The sequence below is a fragment of the Triticum aestivum genome, chromosome 3A (genome assembly GCF_018294505.1).
Source record: "Triticum aestivum cultivar Chinese Spring chromosome 3A, IWGSC CS RefSeq v2.1, whole genome shotgun sequence".
Lineage (NCBI taxonomy): Eukaryota > Viridiplantae > Streptophyta > Magnoliopsida > Poales > Poaceae > Triticum > Triticum aestivum.
The window spans coordinates 146,120,155-146,128,900 of record NC_057800.1 but is presented as its reverse complement, the minus strand read 5'-3'; the positions used below and the strand labels follow the sequence as shown (position 1 = coordinate 146,128,900).

General features: G+C 41.5%; 1 protein-coding gene across 1 annotated transcript; it reads right to left on the bottom strand.

Annotated features, from left to right (window-relative positions):
• Positions 1–5,513: 5,513 nt before the first annotated feature.
• LOC123058155 (indole-3-pyruvate monooxygenase YUCCA4) lies at positions 5,514–8,510 on the bottom strand. Its single transcript, XM_044480972.1, has 4 exons — positions 7,306–8,510; positions 6,306–6,554; positions 6,091–6,213; positions 5,514–6,004 (listed from the first exon to the last, which is right to left on the bottom strand). The coding sequence occupies exons 1-4, from the start codon at positions 8,035–8,037 to the stop codon at positions 5,783–5,785; spliced, it is 1,326 nt and encodes a 441-aa protein (XP_044336907.1). The 5' UTR covers positions 8,038–8,510; the 3' UTR covers positions 5,514–5,782.
• Positions 8,511–8,746: the final 236 nt, after the last annotated feature.

The following is an 8,746-nucleotide window of genomic DNA, read 5'->3' as shown; positions in this document are numbered from 1 at the left end:
ACTTTATCTTGGGGTATTGATTTCTTCCAACTCAACTCCATTGGCATTGAACTTTCGTTCAAAACCAATACCTTGATTCTTCTGGTGCCTTCCTTGCTTGCGTACAATTTCCTCAAATTGCTTACTCCCGGCAAGGCTCTTGTAAACACCTTTCTCTATAATTCCCTTCAACAAGCTATTTTCTTGCTCAAGTGTAACTTGGCTAACAGAATCATTAGTGGAATCAAGAGAACTACTAGGAGCAACAACATTGGATTTAACATGATTGTTGTTACTACTAGAAGAAGAATCTTTCTGACTCTTGTTGCTAGATTTAACTTGTGGCATGTAAGTAGACAAGTGTAAATGCTTGGCAATGTAAGAAGAACTTTTCTTGCAAAGATCATCATTGATTTCTTTTAAGAACCCATGCTCTTGCTCAAGGTTGAGCTTTTCAAAGCGTAACTTCTCATGAGTCTTTAAAAGTTCTCGATGATCTTCCAGGGTAGTTCCATGAGCTAACTTAAGAGTGTTTAGCTCTTTAGTTAGATGCTCAATCTCCTTCTTATCATCATCATTCGTTTTATCTTGATTAACATGATTAATAGCAAGTTCATCATAGTTTTCATCACTAGAGTTTTCAACAAGTAAATCATCATCACCTAGCAAATCATCTTCATCACTATTGAAATCAACATACTCGGGATTTGATACCTTTGGGCCTTTAGCCAAGAAGCATCTTCCAATTCCTTCATTTGGTGAGCCAAATATGTCGTAGGAGTTGGTTGACACAAGTGCTAGATCGGCAACACCTTCATCTTGAGTATATTCGTAGTCAGAGTGATAACTTCTCTCGGAGTGATTGTCGGAGTCAGAGCCAGATACCCATTCACCAACATGAGATTGATGTCTTCATTTTGTGTAGCTCCTTGATGACTTGTCCTTCCTTTTCGAATCCTTGCTTCTCTGTGGTGTTTTTCATTCATAACGATCATCTCTACTCCTTCTTTCTCTTGGTGGAGATTCTTCTCTTCTACTTCTCCTTTTGGGTGAATCTTCTCTTCTTTTGTAGGGAGCCGTACACTCATTGGAGTAGTGTCCGGGTCTTCCACAATTGTAGCAATTACGTTCACGACTCGAAGATCTTTTTTCATTGTAGGACCTTGACTTGGAACTTCTTTCCTTGCTTCTATTCTTGTACAACTTGTTGAAGTTCTTCACCATTAGGCTCAATTCCTCATTGAAGGTTTGTTTCTCACTTGATGATGTAGGAGCATCACATGAGGCTTTGTAAGAACCACTAGACTTATTGTGAAGCTCTTCCTTATCCTTGAGTGACATCTCATGAGCAACAATTCTTCCAATGACTTCTGTTGGCTTGAGATCTTTGTAATTGGGCATCATTTGGATCAATTTGCGCATGGTATCATATTTTCCATCCAAGGCTCTTAGGATCTTCTTGATGATGAATCTATTGGTCATTTCCTCACTTCCTAAGCCGGTAATCTCATTTGTGATGAGAGCAAGCCTAGAGTACATTTCAGCGACACCTTCACCATCCTTCATTTTGAACTTGTCAAGTTGACTTTGAAGCACATCCAATTTGGATTCCTTGACGGAGTCGGTACCCTCGTGCATATCAATCAAAGTATCCCAAATTTCCTTTGCATTCTCAAGACGGCTGATTTTGTTGAATTCTTTGGGGCACAATCCGTTGAAGAGGATATCGCAAGCTTGAGCGTTGTATTGCATCATCTTCAACTCTTCCACGGTAGCTTCATAGTTCGGTTCTCTCCCATCAAAGAATTCACCTTGCAAGCCAATACACACAATAGCCCAAACGGAGAGGTTATGTCCAAGAATATGCATTTTCATTTTATGCTACCAACTAGCAAAATTAGTACCATCAAAGTAAGGACCTCTATGGTGGTAATTTCCCTCGCTAGACGCCATACTCTCCTAGGTTTTGAAACTAAGGCTATGATCACCAAAAGCTATGAAAATCAAGGCAAATGGAGATGAAAGCTCTGATGCCACTTGTAGGATCGAAAGTATGTCTAGAGGGGGGTGATTAGACTACTTGACCAAATAAAAATATATCCTTTTCCCAATTTTAATTCTTGGCAGATTTTAGTAACTTAGTACAAGTCAAGCAATCAACCTACACATGCAAGTCTAAGAGTATAGCAGTGGAATGTAAAACATTGCACATGAAGGTAAAGGGAGGAGTTTGGAGGGAGCAAACGCAATGTAGACACGGAGATTTTTGGCATGGTTCCGATAGTTGGTGCTATCGTACATCCACGTTGATGGAGACTTCAACCCACGAAGGGTAATGCTTGCTCGAGTCCACGGAGGGCTCCACCCACGAAGGGTCCACGAAGAAGCAACCTTGTCTATCCACCATGGCCAACGCCCATGAAGGACTTGTCTCACTAGGGTAGATCTTCACGAAGTAGGCGATCTCCTTGCCCATACAAACTCCTTGGTTCAACTCCATAATCTTGTCGGAGGCTCCCAAGTGACACCTAACCAATCTAGAAGACACCACTCTCCAAAAGGTAATAGATGGTGTGTTGATGATGAACTCCTTGCTCTTGTGCTTCAAATGATTGTCTCCCCAACACCCAACTCTCTCTCACGGATTTGGATTTGGTGGAAAGATGATTTGAGTGGAAAGCAACTTGGGAAAGGCCAGAGATCAAGATTCATATGGTTGGAATGGAATATCTTGGTCTCAACACATCAGTAGGTGGTTCTCTCTCAGAAAATGAATGTTGGAAGTATAGGCACGTTCTGATGGCTCTCTTCACGAATGAAGAGTGGGTGGAGGGGTATAAATAGCCTCCACACAAAATCTAACTGTCACACACAAACACCAAACTCGATGGGACCGAATCATGAAACCCGGTCAGACCGATTTAGTTCAAAATGTGAACATTAGGATTTTGGGTGGGACCGACATGTCAACTTGGTGGGACCGATTACATTAGGGTTAGGGCATAATGTAATCTCGGTGGGACTGATTACACAAACTCGGTGGGACGGATTTTGGTAATAAGCTAACTAGAGAGTTGGTCAGGTAAACTCGGTGGGACCGAATCACTCATTTCGATGAGGCAGAAACGTTACGAAAGGGAAACAGAGAGTTTGCATTGCGAACTCGGTGGGACTGATCGCTCATCTCGGTTGGACTGAAATGTTACGAAGGGAAACAGAGAGTTTGCAATCCCATCTCGGTGAGACCGAGATCCCTATCGGTGAGACCGAAGTTACTAGGGTTTCTGGCAGTGGCTATGTCAACTGAACTCGGTGGCGCCGGATAGATCAAATCGGTAGGGCTGAGTTTGACTGGTTGAGGGCTTTTGGAGCATATCACTAAGCATTTTGAGCAAGCAAGCCATTAAGCAACACCTCATCCCCTTTTAATAGTATTGGCTTTTCCTATGGACCCAATGTGATCTTGGATCACTAAAACGAAAATGTAGAGTCTTGAGCTTCAGCCAATATGTGTCCTTAGAATTTTGAGGGGTCCATATTCCTAATCCCTGCCATGCCAATCATTGAACTTTCTGAAATGATCATATTGAAATAGCATTAGTTCAATGAGCTATATGTTGTTAGTAATTACCAAAACCACCCAGGGATAGTTGCAGTTTCATTAGTCCTCCCACGATGAGAGGGTTGTTGGTGATGTCGATTGCTTCAATTTCCCCACCCCGGAGGGAAGTTTCTCCGGCGGAATCACTCCGCCGGAGAGAAAAAGTGCTCCTGCCTAGGTTCCGCCTCGAGACAACAGCGCTTCGCCTGAAAATCTTCTTCCGATTTTTTTCTAGGGCAAATAGCATCCTATAGGAGAAGATGGGCCTCGGAGGCCTACCAGGGGCCCCACAAGCTTGGAGGAGCTCCTTAGGGGTTAGGGTGCACCCCCAGGCTTGTGGCTTCTTGGTGGGTCCCCTTCTGGTACTTCTTTCGCCTATATTCTTTATATTCATTTGGAGTTGTGCAGAATAGCTATCTCTGTTGCACCCCTTTCTGGTCCAGAATTCCAACTGCCGGCGATCTCCCTCTTCTTGTGAAACTTGCAAAATAAGAGAGAAAGGCATAAGAATAGTATCATAAAGTGAAATAACAGTCCAAATGCAATAAATATCAATAGGAAACCATGATGCAAAATGGACGTATCATAGGGTATTATGTCTTCGAGAGAGCCCGAACCTGGGTAAAATCTTGTGTCCATGTTACCATCGTACCAAGACGCCTAGCTTAGGATCCCTACCTCAAGATATGATGGATTTAGCACCGACACTGGAGGCCTGAGTGTACAAGGAGCATGCCAAAATTTTATGGTGAAATAAAATTCACAGAGCTCTACACACAAAAATTTCAACTCTCAAAGAAACTTTTCGAAAGGCATTTTGGAGACCCTTTTTTCTTGTGTTGGGCTCCTCGAATGTCATTTCACCACGAAATTTTGCATGCCCTTCCAAACTCAAGCATCTTGGATGCCAAAAATATTTCATGTACTTTTATATCTTTTTATCATTTTATTTAAATAAACTATTCATGAGGAACAGATGAGCCTGGATTCATCTATGGATCACTTCAGTTGAATGGAACACTCTACATATGACAATAGATCACCAGCCTAACTCACACACCCCTCCCAGCTCCAGTCTCTCTGATTCCCCTACGTAGTGGGAAAATGAAGGTGTTACCGTATGAGGGGTGAAGGGATATGAAAAATGTAATTGCTATTCGTGGAAAGCCAAAGAGCAGGGATGCATAACTATACAATAAACTGGCTACCATTTATATATTCCAGCTTTAGAATATGGACGCTAGCAAAATATGCATGAGTAAAGACTTGCACAACTATATACACAAGGTTAAACATGCAAAGGGATTTGCATATTGAGTCAGTTATCACCTTCTCGGTGTACATCTTTGCAATACTATTAAATCTCGTCTCCCACAATTGCTAGTTCTTTTTATTTCTGAATTACATATAGACCAACATGTAAGTTATGGTGCAAATGTCAAGGTTTAAAGCATAATGGAAACATAATTGGTACTTTTAAAGAAATGGTTACTGCAAACTTACCGAGTTGCACTTAATTCATAAATATAAATCTACCCAATTCTCATTGATTAAAAAATTAACAGATGGTTAAGAAAATGGTTACTGCAAACTTACTGAGTTGCACTTACCGAATTGCCCACTTAAGAAAATGAGTAAACTGGTTACCTGAACACAAATGGTCTCTATAGAAAATATCAGCTACTACTCGAACATTCTATACCGATCTATATATGTAGAACTATATATTAAGAAAGGTGCATCACATGAGTGTGTGTGCGCGCACATTTACTCATATTCAATACTGCAAATGATCATTTAAAGATTTTAACATATTAGTAAGTAAAGTTTCATGATCATAGTTTTAATTAATAAAAATATATGAGTACATATGAATATTTCTCAATTTTTTAAATAATTCTAAACATAAATAAGACAAATAAAGTCACAACACTTCAAAAAAGAAAGATATATTGCATGTTTATAAAATACCACGAGAGGTATCCTTTTTCTTACAATTAAATCTAAAACAAAAATAGGAAAAAAAATCAAATGAATTTATGATTTCCTTAAAATAATTGAAAAACTACAAACAAATAAACTATTCTATGAGTGTACAAGTGTGAGGGAAAAAAATTTGAAGCGTGCTAGCCTGATCTAGTTATATGCATCTTCTGATCTGGCATGCCTACACCAGATTGACTAGTACGCGAAATAATTTGATCAAATAGGACATGGTGCTCTTCGATTGGATGAAGTTTCTCTCACATCTTCCGTACACATATCATGCCATTGTTGAACAATATCCTCTGAGATCTTGATTGCATCCTTATACACTGCTAAAAGTCCACCCCTTGAGAAGCCAACAGCATAGAGACCATTTTTTCCTTTCCACTCTTTTGACTTTCTTGGGAAGCCATCTTTCTCCGAGAAAAAAGTTTTCTCCTGCACATAGAAGGTTTAACAGGTTGAATATACTTACTTGCATGCGATTGTAACAATATTGTTGGTTGGGTAGTGTATATTTATACCTTTAACCAGTAAGGTACATTGCTTTTGTAACCTGTGGCAAGAATAACAATATCAAAGTTCTCGGTTCTTCCGTCAGTAAACTCCACACCATGCTCATGAAAACACCGCACTCCTGGAAAAACCTGCATTATCCAAGAAAAAACTATGTCACTAAAGAGATTATATAACAAGTTAATCAAATTTAAGATATGTAATAACAAAATATAGAAATTACATTAATACTTCCAGACTTAATCTTTGCTATGGTTCCGACATCGAGAACTGGCGTTTTACCAGAAACGCCCTTAAGCTCCATTGGGCCAAGGCTTGGCCGAGTAATACCAATGTTGGTTGTGTCGCCCATAATGAAGCGTGCCATCATAAGGAGAAGCCAATCCACAACTTGTACAGGGAACCACCTGAGAAGCCACAAAGAGATCCCAAAAGTGGAGCGCCCTAGCATCTCCCTAGGCAGAACATGCAACTAAAAAAAACCATTAGCCATACATCAATTAGTATTACATATTGTTAAAGATACGCTTAATTATAAATTAAGCACAATACTATAAACTAACACGAAAAAAGTAAAGTTAGCCATGGGCCCACACAAATAGGAGACTGCGACTTTTGTTGTTATCATTTTACTTAGATGTGTGAAAATGTCCGGAGATAAATAGTATGCCTCGTGGCCACATTAAATTAAAAAACATTATCTAATATATTGATAATATAACATCATAAAGATAATAGTGTTTGAAATGAAACATGTGGTGCTAGCATTGGTTAATATGTACTGACTAATAATAAAGTAACAAGTTAATGAAACATTTTACCAAGAAAAATCATGTCAATTATGTGGTGATTTTCCTCGGAAAAAATTTCATGATAATTTTTTTAAGATAAATAGTATGATCTGGTTGGAAAAAAATGTGGCAAAACAATTACATCACTAATTCCCTAGAATTAAAAGATATATGTGATGATTTGTATGGAAAAAAGTTACATAATGAATAGCGTAAAATTAATAAGTATATCATAATGGAAGGAATGGGTAATTGACAAATAACATATCAAAAAACATTTAATTATACATGGTGATTGCATAGAAAAGAAATACCTCAGTAATTTCTAAAGTGGTGTGCTTTGTTAAATAGAAAACACATAGTACAATGATAAATTTTATAAAAGATAAGAAATGTTCGATCAATTCCAAAGAAAAAATAAATTAGACTCACCGTGCCACGAACAACCATAGAAGTTATTGCATTGTGATTAGCAAGGTCCAGAGACACTTCCATCCCAGAATTTCCACACCCGACGACAAGCACTTGTTTTCCAGCATACCCTGCACCGCTACGGTACTCGCACGAGTGCATGAGCTGCCCTTTAAACCTTCCGGTGCCCTCGATCTCTGGCACCGCTGGCTCGGCATTCTCTCCGGTGGCAACAACAAGCCACTTACAGCGGTACAAAGTTGTTTTGCCGCTGTGCGTGGCCTGCTCACCGCCCATTGGTAGTGAGGTGACCTCCTTTGTGCGAATCCACCAAAAGTCTCCATTGAATTCGGCGCTGACGACGGCCTGGCGGAACTGTGGCTCGATGTTGAACCTCCTTGCATAGGACTCGAGGTACTCCAGAAACTGGTCCCTTGTCGGGTACGTGGGGAAGCTTTTTGGGAATGGCATGAGTGGGAGCTCACAGAATTGTTTGGGGAGATGCAAACATAACCTGTCGTAGGTGCGGTGCCTCCAGAGGGAGCCGATGCAGCTACACCGCTCGAGCAGCTTGTATGGAACTCCAGCCTCGCCGAGCAGTGCGGCCATCCCCAGCCCAGCCGGCCCTGCTCCAACGATGACGACCGGCGCGGGGATGTTGTCGACAGGGAAGCCGGTAGCCGGTGGCGAGTGGGGGTTGCAGTACAACGGGTCATGCGACCTCTTTCCTTCAGCCTCCGCGAAGCAGTCCATGACGTCGTGGATGATGAAGCGGCGGCGAGCGTCAGCTGCAGATACTATTTGCTATCCACTGTGGTCGATCAAGGAAGAGGTTAAGGTGTATATAAGCAGTCACATATCTGTGGCCTTGTTCTATTTCTCATCCCGCGAAGCATGGGGTAGCGGATGGGATGGAGCGGTGGAGGAGGAAGCTAGCGGAACTGTTGTTCCAAAAATAGCAGAGAAGATGGAATCTAGTGGGTATACGACTAGTATCTCCTCCTCTCGGCTGGTTTCTCGTCCCTAGAAGTAGGGAGTGGTGGCTGGGTTCAGCGGCATTTTGATCTTGGATTGGAATATTGCTTGCGGATATGCATGCATGTAGGTAGAACCTTAACGGCCGGCTCGATCGAGCTGCGCGCTAGCAGTCGTCACCTAACCAGGGTCTGTGTTAGATGCATCGCTTTGGGGGTATCTGGCTGTCCGCAGAGGTTGGAGATCTGGGGTCTGGTTTTCGGATAACTAACTAGTAGCACTTCTTGTGTATGGGTTGATCCTTAACTCGTGGAGCAGAACGAGAATAGGAGGAGCTAGCATGCGGCCGGTGGGCTAAGAGGAGGAGCTGAGCTTGCGGCGGACCGCTAGGAGAGGAGGATCGATCCGGGGAGGGAGAAGGCACCGGACAGGAGGCAATCGAGGAACCGTAGTTATAGTTTAGGTTTATATTCGATTTGTTTGTTTG

Bases quoted from the DNA above. Each gene is read 5' to 3' on its own strand.
- LOC123058155 (XM_044480972.1), bottom strand. From the start codon at position 8,037: ATGGACTGCTTCGCGGAGGCTGAAGGAAAGAGGTCGCATGACCCGTTG. The intron at 6,214-6,305 runs GTAATTTCTATA...TGGATAATGCAG, and splicing joins TTAAGTCTGGAAGTATTAAT to GTTTTTCCAGGAGTGCGGTG. The intron at 6,005-6,090 runs GTATAAATATAC...TTCTATGTGCAG, and splicing joins ATGTACCTTACTGGTTAAAG to GAGAAAACTTTTTTCTCGGA.